We start from the raw sequence: 25,473 nt of genomic DNA on the forward strand, positions 1-25,473 counted from the left end.
GTCCAGATTCCCCTGGGTCTGGTTCCGGTAACATGTGCAAGTTAGGTTTTATGTTCAAACACAGAACATTTAGTTAATTCAATCAATCAATCAATCAATCAATCTCTTTATTTGAGCAGCAACAATAGCAGCAGTTGTCCATGTATCAAATAATATTTGAACTGTGCTCAAAAAGGAGCAGGTAGAAGTTCTAAGAACTTATTAAGTCCACCCCTTCACATTTAAGGATAACACAAATTGAATCCCACATCCATTAGAAAAAAAAAACAAACTTACAAACCTTGCAAACTATTGTTGGACTCATCTTTAGGGCAGGAATACCATGATAACATGCACATTTCGCAGAGGACAAACATACCACACATTGGTAACGGTTACCTGCATAAGCTCACACTGAGCACCCCATCGTTCATTGCAGAACTTCGGGTTTGTGTCCTTCAGTGTAAGAGCACACAAAAAAAAAAACAATGCAGCCTCGAAATTGTATTAGGCCAACACATACAAACTCACACATCAGACAAGTTACAATTAATCTGTATTCTTTTCTGTATTGCTTTTTAGTGCATACATATTCCTTAAATTTACAATATTAAGACAGCATTTCAATAAACAATATAATATTATAGCGTCACAATGTCCAGGGACTGAAGCAGCTCAAGGCGTATCTCATCAACTCCTGGAGTCTTGTCACCAGGGAGTTTGTTTTGGACACTCCAGAAGGGTCAAGTTGCTCTGGCTCAGGAGAACCTAAGAGTCTTCCTCCCAATCCTGGATGTCTGGAGGATAACTTCATCCAAAGTCAGAGGAAGTCCTCTCTTTACAGCCAACTGAATGTCCCTCTTCCAAGGCACTAAGATTTGTTAAAGTTGATTTGAAAATGTAGGCAGGTTTTATATATTTGACAGGAGAAATGCAACTTTTCATAAATGCATCATCAGAACAACATTCTGATGAAAACCTGGAGCTGTTTCCTTTTCTATTGACGCATTTATCTAATTTATCACAGATCATCATGAACCATGAAAAGAGAAAAGCTGCTGGGTTCATGATGGCATGACTGGAAATAGATTGAGCACATCACATATTGTTCAGATCTCTACTGATTAAACAATTTCAGAGAAGAACAAAGGAAGCAGGAAGGAAGAAGAAGGAAGAGGAGGTGTTATTTTCTTGCATTGAGACTGAATGTAAAGGCACTAAAAATAATCTGTGGTTCATTTTCTCTTCGACTTTCTCGTGACGCTCAGTTGCCGTCAAATTTTGAGACTTTGAGTCAGTTTATGAGCTTTGATCAAACCACAGATGATATAAAGTATCAAACTGTCAAACAATTTGATTGTTCATTGACATCAGCAGTGATCATGTTGTTGAAAGAAGTTCGATGTATTTTTCTGGGTTTCATTCTGTGTTTCTCAGGTAAGACTGACTTATTTTATCTCAAAATAGAAAACTTCACAAACTGACTGCATCTGGACTCTATCCTCAAGTTTACATGTTCTCCCTGTGCCTGTGTCAATTTACACTGAAAACTTGGTTTTCCTACTGAATTTCAAAGGCTGTTAAAAGTGAACTATACTGAGTCTTTTGTCTTGTGTTAGTGAGTGATGGGCGAGCAGACTCTGTAGGATGAACTATAAAGTACAGAGATGTTAGCTCAGATCAGCTTCAACCTCTGATAATGTGAGAGTAGAAAGAATGGATGAAAGAGACGAGCCATGAGCAGGATTTCAACTTGTTCTGCTGAGAGGGATGGTATCAAAACTGGACACATCTCTTAAAGTTGTTTCCTGATGAAATCTTCTCTTGCAGGGCTTCAGGCACAACAAACCAACATCTGTGCTTTAAAAGGTTCTTCAGTTCATCTGAACTGTTCAAACAAACATCCCACTTCAGTAAAGAACTGGTACACTCTACAGTGGATTGGAAGCATTCTTGTTCGGTCTAATTTCCCTGCAGATGAACCTCGAGTGACGTACAAGTCACAGCAAAGTTTCCCCACATTGACAATCAATGATCTGAGAGACACTGACAGAAACTCTTACTGCTGCAGCAGCGTTACTGAGACGCCACAGGACTGTTGGAAACATGCCGTTCATCTCACCGTATTCGGTAAAAGATTTGTCACAACATTTGTTCTCCAATGTCTGAGCTCTTAAATGAGTAGAGCTTCTGTTCAGACCTTCAGGTGAAGGTGGTTCCTTCCACTGAGGGACAGACAGTCTCTCTGATGTGCAGCAGCAGCTGTCTTCTGACTGAAAACCCTGCAGCCTACATCTGGTACAAGAACGGAGACTTTCTCTATGAGGACTGGTCTCCCTGGTACCAAGAGCTGGTCAGCAGTGACTCAGCAGTCTCATACTCCTGTGCTATCAGAGGCTACCAGGACCTCAGAGCCCCTCCAGTCTCAGTGGGTGAGTGACAACAAGCAGCTTTTCATCATGCTGGAACATTTCTGTGTCCACACTTTCACAGCTGACAAATGACTGCATGTCTTTGGTTTGGTGCAGACTCTGTAACACACACCTGCTTCACTGTGACCTATGCTAAAGGCAGAATGTGTTCTTCTGAGCAGACGTCAGCAGATGAGTCCTGCTCCATCACATATCCCACAGGTCAAGTTCACACCCTCACACTCCTCCCTCTCACACACCTTTGTTATTTTATACTGATATTTTGAACAGTTCCTTTTATTATATGAATGACATCAATGAACTGCTGCAACATGTTTTATTTCCATACAGAGTTACATGTTCAAAGGACTCCAGTCACTGCATGTAAGGTCACTCTGACCTGTAAAACCAACTGTCCTCAGACTGATGCTGTGACTTTAGTTCAAACTTACAACCAAAACACACGTAGAGGATATTATAAACAGGTGACTGTTTGGACCTCCTCAACAGACAGATTCTTCTGTACTGTGAAAGACCACGAGGACCTGAACACTGCTCATGTCTGTAAGTATCAACTCATTCGTGTTCATGTTTCACTTCATAAGTTCTTAGCATCACAATTTGACAATGATTTAAATCAGCTATGATGAAGTAGTACAACAACAACAGCACTGTATTCCAGTTTCCATGTAAAAATCAAAGGTGATGGAGGTTTACTTTAGACATTAAACACACCTGCACATCAGAGACCAGCAGTGACCAGCGTACAAAGCAGATCAGTTCACTTTCTGTCAGACTTGTACTGACTTCAGTCATTAAACTGAGTCTTTTCTTTGATTTCATCTCCAGGTGTTAATGATCAGAGATGTTGGAGAGTTGTTTATGCCAGCAGGAGAATCTGTGCTCTGAAAGGATCCTCAGTCAACATCTCATGTCAATCTTATTATTCTGAATCCTTCAAGCCAAAGTCCAATAATTGGTATCAAACAAAGAGAGAAATGAAGGTGCTGACAGAGGATGGAGGTAAAGTGCAGTTTGATGGCAGCAAGAAGAACCAACACATCCTCACATTGAGAAATGTTCAGAAGAATGACTCAGCAGAATACAGGTTCAATGTCAGAGAGTTTGATGGATTTATAAACCTTTTTGGCTCTCCTGGAGTGACTTTGATCGTCACAGGTAAATACATTTCTCACACCCCTCAACAACAGAACACACCTCATTATAATGCTGATGGTGTTTTCACAATGTACAGTTTATTGATTGACATTTTGACAAGAAGCTGTGAAGTGGAAAATGTCCCACTTCAGTGTGGTCATAAAGATCTACACAATGTCAACCCTAACACTTTCAGATCGGAAAATTATTGTTTATGAAGAACCACTGCAGCTGAATTATAACAACTCAACACCACAGTATTGGTGCATTTGTTTTTCTACTGTAAACATTCCCAACAATCATAACAGTTTCTGCAAAAGAAAGTCTGTTTCACTGCAGTGGAGTGTCCTAACTTATGAATCTGAGTTCAGTCACACTTCTTGGGAAATGTCTGTTTGAAGACTGAGTTTATCTGTTGAAGATCACCAAAGATAACCACAGGGAGCAACCTTCTTGTCTTCTGCAAAAAACTGAAGAATATTAAATAATCCCAATGCTCTTGAAGAGACTTGCCCACTTTCAGACTAGACACTGAAATCACCAGGAGGAACAATTAAACACTCAACTTCTCCTGTCTTTAACAACAGTTACATCTCTGTTTGATATGTTTCTCCCAGATCTGGAAGTGAAGGTGACTCCTTCTCCAGAGGTCACAGAAGGTCAGAGAGTCACTCTGACCTGCAGCACCAGCTGTCCTCTGACTCACAACTCAAACTACATGTGGTTCTTCAACGGTGAACCTCTGAACTCAAACAACAAACAGCTGATTCTAGAAGCATTCAGCCATCAGCATGCAGGAAGCTACTCCTGTGCTGTCAGAACCGGCTCAAACATCTCAGACAGATCAGCTGTGAAGACTCTTAAAGTCCAAAGTGTGACAATAATGTGGGAAGTGGTCGCTGCAGGAGTCTCTGCTGTTCTGCTCCTCTTCATCCTCCTCTCTGTGATCGTGTGTGTGAGGTGAGAAACACTGATCTGATTCACATTGTTGTCATTAATACTGACTGTTCACTCATTAACATTGTCATCAATTTGAAAAGCAGGAAAAAGAAGACTTCCAGTCAATCTTCAGGGATTGAAATGTCAAAAAACACACAGCAGGTAAGAAACAGGATGGTTCTCTTTTTTTTTTCTCACATTTTATCCTTCGATTATGTTCTCGTGTTCCCTGATATTTCTGTCAATGCTGGATCATAATTCAGACTCAGTTCTCAAGAACAACATGTTTGATCTACGTCTTCTGGAGTCTTCTGGGGCCTGTAATCATACATACATGTGCTGGTCTGCTGCCATGTGATTGGCTGAATAGATATTTCCACTGCTGAACAGGAGAACAAGTTTAACTCATGTTGTGTCCATATGATTTGTCTCGTGTCTTCAGCTGAGTCCTGACGTCATGTATGAGAACGACACTGCTGGGTCAGCAGAGCAGGACGATCATCTCTACAGCAGACTCCACTTCTCTCAGACGCACTCACACGACGTCTACCACACCATCCCGACACGGCCTGCCCGCTAAACCACACTTTATTTTCTGCTCCGTCGTTGACAAGAGTTCACTGCTCACAGGTTCCACTGTTGGAACCATTTGACACTTTCAGACTTTGTCACCAGAATCAACCTGAGTCACTGCCTCCATCTTTACTCTTCAGCAGGCTGAGGATGATGTGGTCGTCACACAGCGCCACCAGCTGGTGGTTTCACTTCAGCAGTTAATGTAAATATGACTATTCTAAATATGTTGACCACATTGTTGCATTAAGTTTCAGTTCTGTGTTTCATATCAGTAAAAGCACCAATGTTTGTGACTGACATTTTTTAAAGCAACTGGTAATTTGTATTTATCTGACAATGTTCATGAACTAATCATGAGAAGACAGAGTTCAATTTAGTTTTGTCTGCGGACAAATTAAAAAAAAAAACTAAAGCTTGAATAAAAATGTATACTTGTAAAAAAAATCTGCAATAAGAATGAAGAAAAATAAAATGATGCTTTTTTTTCTGTGAATTAATGAATAAAAAAGAAAAACGTGAAGATCTGGTGCACTATTTTTTTCAGGTCACAATTTTTGAAGAAGTTAGGGCTGTCATTTTAATGCATTAATTACATTCATTAATTACATCATAAACTAATGCATTATAAAAAATTAATTAATTAATGTACGATTAATCATAGCACACTTGAGTGACAATTAAATGTGAATTGAATTGTGAGTTTTCTTATTTAGAGGCACGTTATAATCGTAGTGTTAATTTCAAATTGCTGTATTGAGTTGGCTTTAGAATTTGGAATGTAGAGTTTGCTTTAGTGCTTATTTGAGGCTCAGCCTTATTTTATTTCGGAACCCTTATCTTACATCGAAACCCTCTCTCTCTCTCTCACACACACACACACACACACACACACACAGTCTTGTATTTCTATCCTTGTGGGGACCAACCATTGACTCCCATTCATGTCTAGCCCCTAACCCTGACCCTTACCCTAACCCTAACCCAAACCACAACAAAGCCTAACCCTAAAGAAATGTTTTTGACCTTTTACTTTTATCAGTAACAACAACATGGTCAAGAAAACACTGTTTCTCCTACTTAGGACCGGAAAAAAGGTCCCCACAAGGCACATCGTTCCAGGTTTTCCTATCCTTGTGGGGACATTTGGTCCCCACAAGGATAGGAAAATGAGTACACACACACACACACACACACACACACACACACACACACACACACACACACAGAATGCACAACGAAATTCATCCTCTGCATTTAACCCATCCTTTGATGCCTCTGAAGAATTTCCGATGTTTGGGTGGACAGGTCCTAAGAGTTGAATCTGCCTGATCTAGATTAAATTTGGTTTGAATTATTCATTTAAGCTGACGGTATTCTGGGTAATTGTTTTGGCTGATTCCATAAGCGTCCACTAAGTCGTTAAATTGAATAAATGAATTATCTGTGATAAGTTGTTCGAAGATTCTTATTCCTTTGTTTTGCCATCCAGGAAAGTTTATTGTTATTTTTTTCCCTTGCAGGATGTCAGGATTGTTCCAGATGGTTGTGAGTTTGCAGGGGATAAGTGAAGACCCAGTTATTTTCAGAAATTCCCACCATGCTGTCACAGATGTGCTGATATTAATGCTTTTGAAGCAGCTGTGATTTTTGATGGCAGGACTCAGGAATGGAAGATCACTGATTTGGTAGTTTTGGGTGGTGTTGTTGGGATCATAGAAATAATGTAATTAATTTTTGGCAAGATCATTATTTTGATGGTTGCAATTATTCCCATGAGTGAAATGGGAGGTGTTGTCCATTGAGTGAGGTCCTCTTTCATTGTTTTAATAAGAGGGGTGTCAGTCTGACAGTTTGGCAGAGATGGTAATCCCGAGGTATTTGATGTTCCCTGGCTTTAACAGGGCTCTGGATGTGTGTAGAAAAGTGGAGTTAATTGGAAGGACTGCTGATTTACTCCAATTTATAGAATATTCTGAGAGTGATGAGAACTTGTCCATTAACTCTATTGTTTCATGAAGTGATGTTTGTGCATTTTTCAGGAAGACGTCATCTGCGTAGAGGCATGTTTTGTGATTCAGATTTGCTGTTTTAATTACTTTTACAATAGTGTTCTATCTGATTGCTGCTGCTAGTGGTTAAATAAATAGAGCAAAGAGAGACGAGGAGCGTGGACAGCCTTGCCTGGTACGTCTTTCAAGCCTGAAACTTAGAGAAGTTTGATCATTTGTCTTAACACGGGCATAATAGGCATAGACAATTTGGATCCTATTTAGATAAAATGTATATTTGTCTCCAGAGAAGCATTGTGTGAATTACAATGCAGAGATTTCTCCATTCAATAGTTTTGACTGGGATTCATGTTTGTTAATATATATGTTAATATATATATATATAGTATAATATTTTAAAGATTCAGTTTTGTTTTAAAACCAAAATGAGTTCATTATTCAATGCAGAGGAACAGAAATGTAACTACGTTTCAGAGCAACTCGATCCGTCAGGAAAAAAAACAAAAAACAACCCTCAAATAATCCGTGGCGCAAATCAGCTTCCTTCCGGCTTGAAACGCATCCATAGCAACCACCTGCACTAGCAATTCAATTCAATTCAATTCAATTCAATTCAATTCAATTCAGCTTTATTTATGAAGTGCCAGTTACAACATGGTCGTTTCTCGACACTTTAACTGAGAAAACCCAACAGATCCACATGAGCAAGCATGAGCGACTGTGGAAAGGAAAAACTCCCTTTTAACAGGAAGAAACCTGCAGAACCAGGCTCAGAGGAGGCGGCTTTCTGCTGTTCCGTTGTGGTGAGGGGACAGAAAGAGACGGAGATAGGACAGACAGTTTCTTGTATCTACATACAATTCATATATAAACACAGAGTACATAGGCTACAAGAGGAACAATCATCAATGACATGTAGCAATACAATGAAATGACAGTCGTACGATGAAATTACACTGAAACGAGAGAAGGAGCAGAGCTGGGAGCCGGTTCCACATGGTAGGAGCCCGGGGTTCAGTAAACCTTACGCCCACTGGGTCCGGGTTCCTCGATTAATCAGTGGAGCAGCTGTTTTTTTTGATGCCCAATTAGAATTGCACCCATTGAATCCAGGCTGTCTCAGTGGATCAGCTGTGATTGACAACAAGCGAATCATAGCGTAGCTACAAAGCACAGACGGCAAAACAAATAAACTACGGTTCATGTGCATCAACTGACCGGAGAATATGGGAATAAAGCACATCAACAAAGGTAAGTCTTCAAACTATCTTGAAATGCAGCGTTTTCCACCGAAAGTGGAAGAGATGTCCACCATGCTTATCATCAGAGCGGGCAGAGACATGGTGTAACACCCGCCAATGTAATAATGCCCAAAAACGTAATAAAGCACAAACGTTATAAAAATATGCAGCTTTTAATGTAATAATCCTGCAAACGTAATACATTTTCCACAAACATAATGGCCGCTGCCTACTACAAACGTAACACGCGATTTCCCACAAATATAATAACTGTTACGTTTGTAGAGATTTATTACGTTTGTGGGGAAGTGAAAATCTTCAACTTTCAATGTTGTAATAACTTCCCACATATTATGTAATAATGCAATGAATAATGGTTGCTACTGCTGTTTGATTGTTGTTGTTCTTACTTACTAATAGCCGACTGGGTACAGAATCCAGATGATCCGTGATCACGATCACAGAGATCCCCCCGTCCCCACTCCGCCCCCGTCCCCCTAAACCACAAGCATCTCTCTCTTTCTCTCTCTCTCTCTCTCTCTCTCTCTCTCTCTCTCTCTCTCTCTCTCTCTCTCTCTCTCTCTCTCTCTCTCTCTCTCTCAGCGCTTTGGTTCCTTGCCTATTGACTGATAACTGTTGTGTTTACAAATGAGTAATAAATCCAGATTTCTTCATAATTTCACTGGATTTTTTAATAATCTCCCTCTGCCAATCACATACTGTAGTTTACGTCCTCTGTCAGTATCAGCCCTGCCAATAAACAGGTGGGGGGTGAACCCTCCGACCAAACGTTAATCTACTGTAGTTTATTGAATGTAGACCAGGCTGTACAGCCAGCATATCATTAAAGGAGCTATCCTTGAGACCTGACTTCAGTTTGAAATGTTGGCTCCGCCCCCGAGCTCTCTGACTGGTTCCTCACATTGAGAAAACCCTCCCACTTCCCCCTCTGCTCTGCTCCCACTCAGCATGCGCGACGCTACATGCACATCCCTGCGTGCACAATCCTCCAGAGGAAACACAGCAGAAGCCACTTCGACTCTTTTTTGTTCAAAATAAATGGCCACTTTGTCTCAGGTAAACCATATTTTACCTTGTCACTACATGTTCAATGCAGAAAGTAGCTTGCAAAAATGAATTTGTAATGTTGGCTCCGCCCCCCCCCCCTGCGGCTGCTGCCAGTGGAGCAGAGAGGTCGTCACGCTAAATCCTCAGGCAGCGCTTTGCAGGGCCAGATATCCAAAACACGCTGATCAATGTGTGATTTTTTTTTTTTTTTTCACAGAAATATAGCATGGACTTCGTAGTACATGATGTAAAAAGCATTTTTCTCATCCTGGTAAAATTAAAATCGCGGATAGCGCCTTTAAAGATGGGATCGTATTCCTTCTGAATCCAATAATAACCCTCTCGTGTCGGTGGCACCACGCCCCCCGACAGATGTGACGATACACAAATACACACATCGTAAATTATGCAATTGGCATATTAAGCGAGATAATATGGAGTTAGTTGGTTGATATGGACAAATAAAACCGGGTTTAAAATAGCGTTTATTTCTCCATAACTATTCGACGATAAAGTAACAATAAATATCCTAAATAAAATAGGGCTAAATCTATATATCCAGCCTGTGCATTCTTTTTTTCATCAACCTCTTTGCTACAGCCTTCAGCCTTTTAGAGTTTGACAGTGTATAATTCACTCATCCATTTTTTTCAACAAAGATGTTGAGAAATCTCGATTAATTGCTTCTTTGTAAACACAACACTTATAAATAGCCAAAATAGGCAAGACCTGACACAATTCAATTCAATTCAAATTCATTACAGGCATGTGTGTCTGTGTTATCCAGCCTATATTGCAGTGACGTGCAGTGAGGTTCATGGCTGGTGAGGCACTGACGTCATCAGTCAGATTTACAAACATGAAGCCTGCAGAGTAGCTGATTCACCATTTGACTGGCAACTGTTAACGTGTTTTGTTTAAAACTTCATATCAGCATTCTTTACATATACAAACTGTAGCACAGAAAAAAGCACATAAAAAACGTTTTTTATCGTCTATCGTCCATTTTGAATATAATCCAAGCAATAGGAAAAACTATCTGGACGGCTGCACCTGACTCGCTAACTGTCTGCTGTAGTTTGCTGTCACTAATTCTATTGTTCTGCCGCTGTGGAGTAGTAAGAAGAATCCCTGGGGTAACCAGCGCCCCCTGGCATGAGGCAGGAGAACTGCGTGCCTCACCAAGTGCCTCTTCGCAGGCGCTTTATGAATGCTCAGCACAAGAAACACGTTATACACACATACAGTTGTTGATTTAAAAACACTGTATATTATATACACCCGCTAAACTATGGAAATTTAGTTCATATAATAAAAACATTTAAACATTTAATAGCGACACAGAGCGACAGTAATACCGTCTCACTGCAGTCATTGCGCATTCCATGGTGAGGCTCAGCCGGCTGCTGCCTCACCGCACGTCTCTTCTTAGTATTTGAACGGTAAATGTGAAAATTCAGCGATTTTGAAAAAAAAACATCTAAAAATGGCGAGGTTACATGGAAAATAACTTTAAAGTGCACATTGCTGAATAAATAGAACCATTTGATTTATTTTTTCATTTTATATTTTTTTCTTTCTGTGATGACAGGTGAGGCCGTGCCTCCCCTGCCTCCCCTGACTGCACGTCACTGCTATATTGCGATGTTGTATGTGGCAACCTTCACATTTCAGTAGGCCCATTTTATTTCTGCATTTATTTATTTATTTGGCATTGTTTTTGACTAACCAGATTTCAAGGTTAGGGTTAACCCCAATCAACTATGAAAGAAAAAGAAGAAAAATTTGATTTATTGCTCTTTAGTAAACATACCACTTTTCAGTCTAGGTAAGAATTTCAAGGTTTACTAATTCAGTTATTCACCACTGAAACCAGAGAGAGAGAGCTTTTCCGGACCCACGGTCAGAAGGCTATTAGTAGGTAAGAACAACAACAATCAAACAGCAGTAGCAACCATTATTCATTGCATTATTACATATGTGGGAAGTTATTACAACATTGAAAGTTGAAGATTTTCACTTCCCCACAAACGTAATAAATCTCTAAAAACGTAACAGTTATTACGTTTGCGGGAAATCGCGTGTTACGTTTGTAGTAGGCAGCGGCTATTACGTTTGTGGAAAATGTGTCACGTTTGCAGGATTATTACATTAAAAGCTGCATATTTTTATAACGTTTGTGGTTTGTTACGTTTTTGGGCATTATTACATTGGCGGGTGTTACTCACGGCAGTCACGTGACCTGAAGATACTGTATGCCCACAGGAAAGACTCAAACATGGCACTGGCAGGCGTTTATCCTGACAAGTCTGCACTGTGTGCTGTGGACCAGTGCAGCCATGACACAATCTGGAGTGAGACTGGGTTGGGTCTGCAGGTTCCTCTTTAAATATTTTTTTTTCGACAACAGAGAAACGAAAGAAAGACTCAAATGTTTCCTCTTTCACTGCAAAAATACAACTTTTAACAAAAATGCCTCATCAGACAATTAATCTCAAGAAAACATCAAATCTGCAACTGGTTTGTACCTGATTAATCACTGGAGATTAACACGAACAAAATGAAAAAAGAAAAACTGCTGTGAAAAAGGAAACTTTGTCATTCCAGACAGCACATCACACATTGCTTAATTTACTCCTTATCAAGGGATTTCAAAGAAGAAAGAAGGAAGAAAAATACAGAAGTGACATTTTTGCTCACATTCAGACTGAACGTTAAGGCACCAAAAATAATCAGTGGTTCATTTTGTCTTCAGCGATTTCAGTGAAGCTCAGCTGGTCTCTATTTTGAGACCTGACTCAGTTTATGAGCTTTGATTAAACCACAGAAGGTATAAAGTGTCAGACTGTTGAACTTTTTGATTTTTGGTCGACATCAGAAGTGATCATGTTGTTGACAGAAGCTGGATGTTTGTTTCTGGGTTTCTTTCTGTGTGTTTCAGGTAAGAATGACTTTTATTTTATCGCAAAATTGAAAACTCTTACAGAACATGACAAACTGACTGTATCCAGGCTCACTCTTTGAGTTTGCATGTTTTCCATGTGCTAATTTTTTATTGTAAGCTTTGTTTTTTGAATGACGTCTAAAGGTTGTTAAAAGTGAATTACTGAGTCTTTTGTGTTAGCACAGCTATGGAAAAGCAGACTCTGTAGGATGAACTATAAAGTGCAGAGATGTTAGCTCAGATCAACTTCAACCTCTGATAATGTGAGAGTAGAAAGAATGGATGGAAGAGACGAGCCATGAGCAGGATTTTAACTTGTTCTGCTGAGAGGGATGCTATCAAAACTGGACACATCTCTTCAAGTTGTTGACTGATGAAATCTTCTCTTACAGGGCTTCAGGAACAACAAACCAACATATGTACTTTGAAAGGTTCTTCAGTTCATCTGGACTGTTCAAATAAAAATCTCACTTCAATAAAGAACTGGTACACTGTACACAGGAGTGGGAACAAGTTTGTTCGGTCTAATTTCCCTGCAGATGAACCTCGAGTGACGTACAAGTCACAGCAAAGTTTCCCCACATTGACAATCAATGATCTGAGAGACACTGATAGAAACTCTTACTGCTGCAGCAGCGTTACTGAGACGCCATGGGACTGTTGGAAACAAGCCGTTCATCTCACCGTATCTGGTAAAAGATTTGTCACAACATTTGTTCTCAATGTCTGAGCTCTTAAATGAGTAAAGCTTCTGTTCAGACCTTCAGGTGAAGGTGGTTCCTTCCACTGAGGGACAGACAGTCTCTCTGATGTGCAGCAGCAGCTGTCTTCTGACTGAAAACCCTGCAGCCTACATCTGGTACAAGAACGGAGACTTTCTCTATGAGGACTGGTCTCCCTGGTACCAAGAGCTGGTCAGCAGTGACTCAGCAGTCTCATACTCCTGTGCTATCAGAGGCTACCAGGACCTCAGAGCCCCTCCAGTCTCAGTGGGTGAGTGACAACAAGCAGCTTTTCATCATGCTGGAACATTTCTGTGTCCACACTTTCACAGCTGACAAATGACTGCATGTCTTTGGTTTGGTGCAGACTCTGTAACACACACCTGCTTCACTGTGACCTATGCTAAAGGCAGAATGTGTTCTTCTGAGCAGACGTCAGCAGATGAGTCCTGCTCCATCACATATCCCACAGGTCAAGTTCACACACTCACACTCCTCCCTCTCACACACCTTTTTTATTTTATACTGATATTTTAAACAGTTCCATTTATGACATGTTAATGAACTGCTGTAACATGTTTTATTTCCATACAGAGTTACATGTTCAAAGGACTCTTTCAATCTTTTCAATTCAGGTCACTCTGACCTGTAAAACCAACTGTCCTCAGACTGATGCTGTGACTTCACTTCAGTCTTACAACCAAAATAAAGTTCAACCAAATAATAAAGAGGTGACGGTGAGGATCCCTTCAACAGACAGATTCTTCTGTACTGTGAAAGACCACGAGGACCTGAACTCTGCTCTTGTCTGTGAGTATCAACTCATTCATATTGATGTTTCACTTTACATGTTTTTAAGACCGTGATTTGACAATGATGTAAATCAGCTCTGATCAAGGAAAACACATTGACACGACAACACCATGTTCTAGTTTTATGTAAATCAAAGGTGATGGAGGTTTACTTTAGACATTAAACACACCTGCACATCAGAGACCAGCAGTGACCAGCGTACAAAGCAGATCAGTTCACTTTCTGTCGGACTTGTACTGACTTCAGTCATTAAACTGCCTCTTTTCTTTTATTTCATCTCCAGGTGTTGATGATCAGAGCTGCTGGAGAGTTGTTTATGCCAGCAGGAGAATCTGTGCTCTGAAAGGATCCTCAGTCAACATCTCATGTCAATATGATTATTCTGAATCCTTCAAGCCAAAGTCCAATAATTGGTATCAAACAAAGAGAGAAATGAAGGTGCTGACAGAGGATGGAGGTAAAGTGCAGTTTGATGGCAGCAAGAAGAACCAACACATCCTCACATTGAGAAATGTTCAGAAGAATGACTCAGCAGAATACAGGTTTAATGTTGGAGAGTTTCATGGATATATAAACCTTTTTGGCTCTCCTGGAGTGACTTTGATCGTCACAGGTAAATACATTTCTCACACTCTCTCAAAAGCAGAACACAACTCTGTATAATGCCGATGGTGTTTTCAAAATGTACAATGTTGTCTTGAACAACAGTTACATCTTTGTTTGATATGTTTCTCCCAGATCTGGAAGTGAAGGTGACTCCTTCTCCAGAGGTCACAGAAGGTCAGAGAGTCACTCTGACCTGCAGCACCAGCTGTCCTCTGACTCACAACTCAAACTACATGTGGTTCTTCAACGGTGAACCTCTGAACTCAAACAACAAACAGCTGATTCTAGAAGCATTCAGCCATCAGCATGCAGGAAGCTACTCCTGTGCTGTCAGAACCGGCTCAAACATCTCAGACACATCAGCTGTGAAGACTCTTAAAGTCCAAAATGTGACAATAATGTGGGAAGTGGTCGCTGCAGGAGTCTCTGCTGTTCTGCTGCTCTTCATCCTCCTCTCTGTGATCGTGTGTGTGAGGTGAGAAACACTGATCTGATTCAGATCATTGTCATTAATACTGACTGTTCACTCATTAACATTGTCATCAATTTGAAAAGCAGGAAAAAGAAGACTTCCAGTCAATCTTCAGGAATTGGAATGTCAAAAAACACACAGCAGGTAAGAAACAGGATGGTTTTCTTTTGTTTTGTTTTTTTCAGAGTTTATCTTTCTATTATGTTCTGGTGTTCCCTGATATTTCTGTCAATGCTGGATCATAATTTAGACTAAAATTCTTCAGAACCACATGTTTGATCTGTCAGATTAAAACTGTAACAGAGTCTTCTGGAGCATACAAGCATGCATACATGTGTTGGTCTGCTGCCATGTGATTGGCTGAATAGATATTTCCACTGCTGAACAGGAGAACAAGTTTAACTCATGTTGTGTCCATATGATTTGTCTCGTGTCTTCAGCTGAGTCCTGACGTCATGTATGAGAACGACACAGCTGGGTCAGCAGAGCAGGACGATCATCTCTACAGCAGACTCCACTTCTCTCAGACGCACTCACACGACGTCTACCACACCATCCCGACACGGCCTGCCCGCTAAACCACACTTTATTTTCTGCTCCGTCGTTGACAAGAGTTCACTGCTCACAGGTTCCACTGTTGGAACCATTTGACACTTTCAGACTTTGTCACCAGAATCAACCTGAGTCACTGCCTCCATCGTTACTCTGTCATATGCACATGTACTTGCGCACACACACACACACACACACACACACACACACACACACACACACACACACACACACACACACACTCTCCTCCCTACCCTCCACCTCCACCCCATCCCACTCCCAGGAGGGGCGGCACCGAAGCACAGTAGGCAGAGCCAGCCCACCCCACCAGGAGGAGCGTGGCGGAGGGGGAGACCCAGCACCCAGCACCACGGCGAGGCCCAGGCGCCCCAACCCTGGCCCCTGCGGAACCTCCCACCCATGACCCCACCCCGATGGCCCCCAGGGAGACCCCCACCCCCTCTGGGATGGGCGCCAGGGGGCCCTTAAAGCCCACCACGCCCCCAGGTACCCGAGCCGCCAAGCCGCTGCCACAGCAAACCCCAGAAGCCCTGGGGCGGAGCCACAGTCCCCCCCACAGGGCTACATGGTGTATTTAATCAGTGGAGACCATGTGGACTCAAATTGTGTCTGATTGTATTTCTTACTTACTTACTTACTTTTCTTACTTACTTAGTTGGTCCAGTGCTGGGGTTACTGTGCTCGGGTCCTCTGGCCACAGCTGGCCTGTGGGGCTCCACACTTCGGTGTGCGGGTTCCCTTGGTCTGACGGGCTTGGGGGTCATGCGCTGGGGCCCCAGTATTAATGACCCTCAACTTCTCCTGGTGTGGGCGGCCCCACTGGTGGTGTTTTCCCATGATGCTCGGTGCCATGCCATGTCTCCTCTGTTCTGTGCAATATAATGCAAGTGTGTGTGTGTGTGTGTGTGTGTGTGTGTGTGTGTTGCATACTGTTTGATGGCGTGGTTTTTTATTCTTTTTGTTTCTGTGATTGTTCTTACTGTTGAGCACTTTGTGTTGTTTTTATTGATTTGAAAAGTGCTATACAAATAAAGTTTGATTTGATTTGATTTGATTACTAGCAGATATTCTCCCCAGTGTGATGTGTTCGAGAAATAGGCTTTTTTTATATTGATGTATATTTAAACTACTTCCAATTGATGAGAATGATCTTGGGGACATGTAGTCAGACCGGACCATCTTCTCCACCTCCATTGTCGAAGCAGCTGCTCAGAGCTGTGGTCGTAAGGTCTCCGGTGCCTGTCATGGCGACAACCCCCGAACCCGGTGATGGTTACCGGAAGTAAGTCAAGGCTGCCGTCAAGCTGAAGAAGGAGTCCTATCGAGCCTTGTTGGCTTGTGGGCTCCAGAAGCAGCTGGAGGGTACCGGCAGGCAAACCGAACTGCAGCCCGAGTGGTTGTGGAGGCAAAACCTCGGGTCTGGGAGGAGTTCGGGGAGGCCATGGAGGAGGACTACCGGTCAGCCTCGAAGAAATTCTTGCAAACGGTCCGGCACCACAGGAGGGGAACGCAGGTCTCCACTGACACTATTTACAGTGGAGGTGGAGAGCTGCTGACCTCAATTGGGGATATTATAGGATGGTGGAAGGAGTACTTCGAGGACCTCAGTCCCGTCGCCACGTCTTCCGCGGAGGAAGCAGAGACTGAGGTCTCATAGGTGGACTTGTCCATCACCCAAGCTGGAGTCACCGAGGTGGTTGGTAAGCTCCTCGGTGGAAAGGCACCGGGTGTGGATGAGATTCGCCCTGAGTACCTTAAGTCTCTGGATATGCAGGGACTGTCTTGTTTGACAAGTCTCTGCAACGTCACGTGGCAGTCAGGAACGGTGCCTCTGGATTGGCAGACTGGGGTGGTGGTTCCCCTTTTTAAAAAGGGGGACCCGAGGATGTGCTCCAATTATAGGGGATCACACTCCTCAGCCTCTCTGGGAAAGTCTAATCCAGCGTACTGGAGAGGAGGATTCGATCAATAGTTGAACCTCGGATTCAGGAGGAACAATGAGGGTTTTCGCCCTGGTCGCGGAACACTGGACCAGCTATATACCCTCCATAGGGTGCTCGAGGGTTCGTGGGAGTTCGCCTGACCAGTTCACATGTGTTTTGTGGACTTGGAGAAGGCATTCGACCTCGTCCCTCGTGGTGTTTGGTGGGGGGTGCTTCGGAAATACGGAGTCCGGGTCCCCTTGTTAAGGGCCGTCCGGTCTCTGTATGAGTTATGAGTTATGAGTTACTCTGTATGAGTGGCGGCACGGTGGATGAGTGGTTAGCGCTCTTGCCTCACAGCAAGAAGGTCCCGGGTTCAATCCCCGGACCGTGCGGGCCTTTCTGTGTGGAGTTTGCCTCCCCGTGTCTGGATGGGTTTCCTCCGGGATCTCCGGTTTCCCCCGTCAACCGATAACATGCACCCAATCCTCCAGTCAGGTGATTCTGACCATTAACCTGACCCCACATCTGGAGATGGGTCCTCGGGCGCTCCCCGCAGCTGCCCACTGCTCCATATGGAATGCCTCAGTGGCATCGATGGATGGGTTAAATGCAGAGAACAAATTTTGTTGTACATTCACTGTATAATATAGTACCTTACCTTACCTTACCTTATGGACAGTCTAAGGCACACCTGTGCACTAATCATAGTGTCTGATGAGCATCTTGATGTGGCACACCTGTGAGGTGGGATGGATTATCTCAGCAAAGCAGAAATGCTCACTATCACACATTTAGACAGATTTGTCAACAATGAATGAATGAATGAATGAATGTCAACAATGTTTGAAAGAAATGGTAATGTCTATCTGGAATGAATTTCAGATCTTTAAGTCCATCTCATGAAAAATGGGAGCAAAAGCAAAAGTGTTGCATTTATTTTTTTGTTGAGTGTATATTAGTACGAGCACGCACCAACACCCCCCCCCCCCCCCACCCGCACCCCCCCACCCCCCACCCCCCACCCCCCCTGCTGAACGCACATTTGTGCCCCCCCATACACTTGAAATGCCCCCCCTGAGACTGATGCCTGGCAACGGGTCTGGTCCTCGACTGGAAGGAAGTGGCTTGCCCTCTCCAGGTCGATAGAGAGACTCTGGCCCAAGCGGAGGAGTTTACATATCTAGGGGTCTTGTTCACGAGTGGGGGACAGATGGAGCTTGAGATTGACAGGCGGATCAGTGCAGCAGTTGCTGGTTGTTGTATCGGTCTGTTGTGGTGAAGATGGAGCTGAGCCGAAAGGCGAAGCCCTCGATATACCGGTCAATCTACGTTCTCACCCTCACCTATGGTCATGAGCTTTGGGTCATGACCAAAAGGACAACATTCTGGATACAAGAGGCTGAAATGAGCTTCCTCCGTAGGGTGGCTGGGCGCTCCCTTAGAGATAGGGTGAGGAGCTCAGTCACCAGGAAGGAGCTCGGAGTACTCCTCCGCATCGAGAGGAACCAGCTGAGGTGGCTCGAGCACCTCTTGAGGATGCCTCCTGGACGCCTCCCTGGGAAGGTGTTCCACGCATGTCCCATCAGGGGGAGACCCCGGGGAAGACCTAGGACAGACTTGAGAGACTATATGTCTCTCGACTGGCCTGGGAACGCCTTGGGATCCTCCCAGAAGAGCTGAAGGAAGTGTCGGGGGACAGGGAAGTCTGGGCATTAGGGCTGGGCGGTATGGCAAAAATTTCATATCACGTTTTTTTTTTTTTTTTTTTTTTTTCAAATTCATACCGGTTTCATGGTATTTGAGGTTTTTTTTTTTTCATGCAAGAGTGTTGTTACATTTTCTTCTAATAAGAAAATAATTACTGCAGTTGATTGGCTTTAAATAGCCCATTTGACTGTCATAAGGACTGCATCATGTTTTTTTTTTATGTCTAGATTGCGTGATCGCGATCGTCATCTCGACCCATCGCTTGCTTTTTTTCTCATATGCAGTCCTTTTAGCGTACGCATCTTGATTGAACGTCTAACTGCTACTTGCAGATTGAGCTGTGGATGTGGAGGGTGTGGATCTTAGTTTATGACATTCCCGGTTCTCTAAAATGTGTTTCCGGCGAAGGTGGTGAAGCTAATTGCTAGTGTTACCACCGGCGGCTAACACTTCTGCTCAACAGCATTTGCGAAAGATAGTTGTTTGATCCACGTCCGACCTTTTAAAGCCGAAAAACTTCCAAATCACAGACATGGCTCCTCTTTTTGGTATTAGTTCCTCTGGGTAAACAGCGTGTGCTTCACTTTGAGAGCTCTCACCGGCAGCCAACAACTGTTGTTGGTGTGCAGCAGTGAAATGGGTCCCCCGCTGAAACACTGTACCACTGCGTTCCGGACCACATTCCGGACGTTGTTTGGGCTGTTCACCGGTATTGCGGTATATGAAAAATTCATATCATAACGAAAATAAAAACCGGTATTCAGTATAAACCGGTATACCACACAGGCCTACTGGGCATCTCTGCTTAGACTGCTGCCCCTGCGACTCGGTTCCGGATAAGCGGTAGAAAATGGATAGATGGACGGATGGAGGATGATCTTTTTGGCTATGTTTATGGATACCAGCAGCATGTGGGATTTAATTTTCTCCAATGTAATTTTTGTGAGGTCGCCAAGCAGGCAGACTTCAGGTGAAACCGGTATTGGGTGGCCAAGGCATAATGAAAGCCAAGGATTCTAGGAGATCAGGGGCTTAGCCCTGAGGGTGCAGATACCGATTTATTTTTTCCGGCATTTTTTGTGCCACGCACACTACACTATCTTTATTTTTTCAATTAATTTATTTTTTACATCAGCTTACCACCAATTGAAAGCTGAGAAAAGCACAGAGAACACTTAAAAATCAGACCCTTTAATGATGCAAATGTCTTACCACCAGCAGCCTTGAAGTCATTGTTTTATGCCTCATGTCAACAGAAAGAAAAAAATATAAAATACAAAAGTTATTCAGACTGATCATAAACTAAAGAAATAAAATACCTTACAGGCTCCCTGTGATCCTGGCTGGCACCTCTGCTGTCCTTTACTGCTCTGTTCTTCAATCCTGTCTTCATCCTCCTGTCTCTTCTCTCTTGCTTTCTCTGCACATTTTTTATGATTTCCTGTTCATTTTACCCCTCACTTTCTCTTTCACTCCTTCCTCTCTTCTGCCTCTGTTACTCTTTAAATACAATGTTTCAGAGCTGTTCTCATGTCTTGTCATGCCTTTTTTGAATGTTAAATGTGGATCATCTCCTGTCTTTTCCTCTTCACTCATACATGAACTAAAATAAATAAAAATATTTAGAAATAAAACCTATAAAACATACTGATATATTGAGTTTAAATGTTTGAAATGTTTCTTGATGAGATTAGAAAATTGTCCCTCTTCTTTAAATAAATGAACTGTTTTAAACTCCCTTGGATTAGCTGAAAAATACTTCATTATTAACTGTTGATTGAACCACCCAAAAGTGTTAGGACAAGCTTAAACATCTGCCGTAGTACAGTATAATAATCCAAAAACATCCTATACAATGACAGCACTGATAGGGAGCACTTTCCTGCACAATGAACACTTGAATCATTTTGCTAGTAATACTTTTCATTCATATTTCATAAAGGGTTTTTTGTCTTATCCTGGGATGTAACATTGATCTTGCTGTCTTTCATTTTCAGTGCAGTTGTGTTGTTGTTGGTATTAACGGATAATACTGATAGCCAGCGATTAAAATCAGTCAGAATTTCACAAACCGGGAACATCAATCTGTGTAGCAGCTTCTGCGTCTGCTGCTGCTGCTGGTGGCGATGTCTGCTTTTTGAAAAAGCTTCTGATATCCATTATGAGTCGACTCTGGTTGGCAGTAGAATCAAGGAGCAGCGACTGGCACCCATAGGCGTGAACGCTTCTTCTTCTGGACAGGCGGCAGACTGCTGGCTGCTCTCCAGCGCATGCTGCCACTCTCTGGTGAATTCCTGTACTGCACATTATACTCAGACCAGCTCGGATCCGCGATCCGGGGCTCTTGACAAAACATCCGGGGCTTGAGCCCAAGTAGCCACCCCCTAGATCCGCGTATGATGAAAGCTCTTCACAAATCCTTTGCCAGAAGGTTTGAACTGGTGTACAAGCCCAAAGTGCATACAGATAATTATCTGGGAGACTGCTTGTGCAGTTTGAACATATATTAGTGGGGGGTGTAATCCATTTTGAACATTCTTTGTCCTGTAAAATGGACTCTGTGAAGTACTTTGTACTGTATGAGCCGTATATTGATGTTTGTTGTTTTGAAAATATTTGTACATATTTGTGACCAAAAGTGCAGGTTCCCATTTTTGAGATTAGGAGAGATATTGTAGTATCTGAGTGTGATAAGATTGAACCAATTTTTGAGAGATGTTTGAGTGGAGAGGTCTTTAAGAAAACTTCTTACTGAGGGAGGCAGAGTTAAGTCTACCTGATCTAGATAAAATTTGGTTTGAATTATTGATTTAAGCTGACGGTATTCTAGGTAATTATTTTGGCTGATTCCATAAGCGTCCACTAAGTCGTTAAACTGAATAAATTAATTATCTATGATAAGTTGTTCGAAGATTCTTATTCCTTTGTTTTTTGGAAAGTTTATTGTTTTTTTTTTTGTTCCCTTGCAGGATGTCAGGATTGTTCCAGATGGCTGTAAGTTTGCAGGGGATAAGTGAAGACCCAGTTATTTTGAGAAATTCCAACCATGCTGTCAGAGATGTGCTGATATTAAATGTTTTTCAGCATCCCTGTGGGGGTAAACAAAGACTTGGCACGGTGATTCGCCGGTCCCTCCACTCCCCCCAGGGTCTGTGTCCTGAAAACAGCGCTTGCAATTTCAGAGGAGCAGACCTGACTACATCTCGCGAGAACAAACCTGCTTTACGGCGCTCGTACAAGAGTACAAGTATAAAAGCATGTAAAGCTGTTGCTAGCGTTAGCAACACCACCCTTAGGTGCTCACGGATGGCAGAACCAAAAAGACAGAAAGACGAGCGGAAAAAAGGAAACGGGAGTGGGACGCTCTCTGCGCGTGGGGGTGGGGGAGGGGGGGTGATACAGAGAATGTTCATGAAAATGAGCTTTCACAAGATACCAGTAAGGGGAGTGCTAAGGCAAATCTTGCATAGTTCTCCTTTAATGCTTTTGAAGCATCTGTGATTTTTGACGGCAGGACTAAGGAATGGAAGATCACTGATTCGGAGTTCTCCACAAAAAGGTTTTTTCTGTGTCTAACCAGCTTTCATCTAGTGGCGCTGACTGGTCCATTTTTAGGATGTATATTGATTTATTAGCAAAATAGTAATTTTTAAACTGCAGTAGCACTAAAACACCTTGATATTTTGATTTCTGAAGAGTTATTAAACTTATACTAGGTGGTTTATTTTTTCATGAAATTTTGAAATGTGCGAGTCGACGTTGTTGAATCAGGTTTTGGGTGGTGTTGTTTCGCCTCGTAAACCAGACCCGCCCACTCCTCATCCACGTTTGGATTTGGAGTTGGGCGTAGTCTGGATAGGAGCCCATAGAAACTTCTTGCAGGGGGTGTCGGTTACTCCTTTGACTGACAGCGTACTTCAGCCAATTAGCGCTTCAAAACAAATGCGTCATCAAAATGCGTTTGCTTCTCTAAGGGTTACCTTTAGCTCATTAGCTCTAGCGTCCCTAGACGCAAAGACACACGAAAACTTGTTTTCCTGTATGAAACTCACCAAGCACAGACTTTTGCTCTTGCTTAATTGTTGTAATACTTGGTATTTTGGCTATAACTTTACTTACTGCAGCTTTAAGATGATGGTTAAAGTTAAAGTCCGTAATCTCTGCTACGTGCAGTGATGGCGTCACTTCCGGTTTAGCCATCGGAATTCACCAAAAAAATTTGAAAACAAAAAACAGCAACGCTGATTGGCTCGGCCGTTTCACGACCAAGTGAAATCCCTTTCTATGGGCTCCTACCAAGACTGAGCCCAACTCCAAATTCCAAACGTAGATGAGGAGTGGGCAGGGCTGGTTTATGAGGCAAGGTGTTGTTGGGATCATAGAAAAAAATGTAATTGTATTTCTGTCTGAACAACAGTTGAGAACCAACGATAACTGGAAGGTCACATCGACTCATTCCACACCAAAACAAGATAATAAGATACCTTCTGACTGCATCTGGCGCCCCTTGGAATTCAAAACAATCTCCCAGAAGAAGATACAGGACACGCGATCGCTTTCTATCTCCCTCTACTGACTCCTGAATGCTACCCTCCCATTCTGGACTGCTTCCTTGGAGGACATCCCCATGGCAACTATCATCTGCACGGAGGTCACCAGGCTGGAGCGCAGAGAGGACGGGCCAACCACACACACGTACATGGACTGATGAACTGATAGAGCCACACACATATGCACACATCCCCCCCCACTCTTAACGCCTCCTTCCCCACTCTTCTGCTGCTCACGAGTGGTCATGACGTGTGGTGCCGACGATGGCTGCAACCACTGATCCGTTAGTCTGATAGCGATCGTCTTATGTGTCTTGCTATGTACTTATGTGTCTTGCTATGTATGTGCGCAGGTTGGCTTTTTTTTTTTTTTTTTGGTCTCTCACTTCTAATCACGACTCCCTTTGGAACCACGATCTGAATTGATGTATCTTTTTTTACCACCACCCCTCCCCCCTCCCCCAATTTCTGTCTGAGTTCCTTTAACTCTGTTTTCCTTTTCAAGATGGAGTGCCATAATTGGCTGCCTGGGCATCTTTAAAACCCAAGCAATTTCGTTGTAACTTGTAACTTCAGTAACTTGTTGTGATGACAGTAAAGACTATTCTGTTTCTGATTCCAATTAATTTTTGGCAAGATCATCATTTTGATGGTTACAATTATTCCCATGAGTGAAATGGGAGGTGTTGTCCATCGAGTGAGGTCCTCTTTTATTGTTTTAATGAGAGGGGTGTCAGTCTGACAGTTTGGCAGAGATGGTAATACCGAGGTATTTGATGTTCCCTGGCTTTTAGGGGGTTCTAGATGTGTTTAGAAAAGTGGAGTTAATTGGCAGGACTGCTGATTTACTCCAATTTATAGAATATTCTGAGTGTCCATTAACTCTATTGTTTCGTGAAGTGATGTTTGTGCATTTTTCAGGAAGAGTAACACGTCATCTGCGTAGAGGCATATTTTGTGATTCATGTTTGCTGTTTGAATTCCTTTTACATTAGTGTTCTATCTGATTGCTGCTGCTAGTGGTTCAACAAATAGAGCAAAGAGAGAGGGCGAGAGTGGACAGCCCTGCCTGGAACCTCTTTCAAGCCTGAAACTTTGAGAAGTTTGATCATCTGTCTTAACACAGGCATTTTAGGCATAGGCTTTTTGGATCATATTTAGAAAAAATTATATTTGTCTCTAGAGAAGCGAATTAGTGAATTACAATGCAGAGATTTCTCCTTTCAATAGTTTTGACTGGGATTAATGTTTGTTTCAGAAAATATTTTAAAGATTCAGTTATGTTTTAAAATCAAAGTGAATTCAATATTCAGTGCAGAGGAACAGAAACGTAACTACGTTTCAGAGCAACATGATCCGTCAAAAAAAAAAAAAAAAAAAAAAAAAAACTCAATTAGTCCATGACGCAAATCAGCTTCCTTCCGGCTTCAAACGTGTCCATAGCAACCACCTGCCCTAGCAACAAGCGAATCATAGCGTAGCTACAATGTTTCTCATCAAGCTGAAAGAACAGACGCCAAAACGAATAAACTAATGTGCATCAACTGACCGCAGAATACGGGGATAAAGTGGACATTTTTTTCCAGAAAAGTCATCAAAACGAAGGCAAGTCTTCAAACTATCTTGAAATGCAGCATTTTCCACTGAAAACAAAAGAGATGTCCACCATGCTTTTCATCGGAGTGGGCAGAGACACAGCAGTCACGTGACCTGAAGGCCTACAGGAAAGACTCGGATGATCAAACGTAGCAAGGCATTTATCGTGACAAGTCTGCACTAT

At 42.5% G+C, this 25,473-nt stretch overlaps 2 protein-coding genes across 2 annotated transcripts; both read left to right on the plus strand.

Moving 5' to 3' along the window:
• Window positions 1-3,344: 3,344 nt before the first annotated feature.
• LOC115391001 (sialoadhesin-like) lies at window positions 3,345-5,176 on the plus strand. Its single transcript, XM_030095084.1, has 4 exons — window positions 3,345-3,569; window positions 4,166-4,508; window positions 4,592-4,649; window positions 4,930-5,176. Exons 1-4 carry the CDS (start codon window positions 3,389-3,391, stop codon window positions 5,065-5,067), a joined length of 720 nt encoding a protein of 239 aa, XP_029950944.1. The 5' UTR covers window positions 3,345-3,388; the 3' UTR covers window positions 5,068-5,176.
• A 7,015-nt stretch (window positions 5,177-12,191) lies between these two features.
• LOC115391149 (uncharacterized) lies at window positions 12,192-15,516 on the plus strand. Its single transcript, XM_030095268.1, has 8 exons — window positions 12,192-12,322; window positions 12,718-13,017; window positions 13,085-13,318; window positions 13,415-13,519; window positions 13,642-13,857; window positions 14,144-14,473; window positions 14,599-14,855; window positions 15,379-15,516. The coding sequence occupies exons 1-8, from the start codon at window positions 12,268-12,270 to the stop codon at window positions 15,514-15,516; spliced, it is 1,635 nt and encodes a 544-aa protein (XP_029951128.1). The 5' UTR covers window positions 12,192-12,267.
• Window positions 15,517-25,473: the final 9,957 nt, after the last annotated feature.

The sequence above is a fragment of the Salarias fasciatus genome, chromosome 6 (assembly GCF_902148845.1).
Source record: "Salarias fasciatus chromosome 6, fSalaFa1.1, whole genome shotgun sequence".
Classification (NCBI taxonomy): Eukaryota; Metazoa; Chordata; class Actinopteri; order Blenniiformes; family Blenniidae; genus Salarias; species Salarias fasciatus.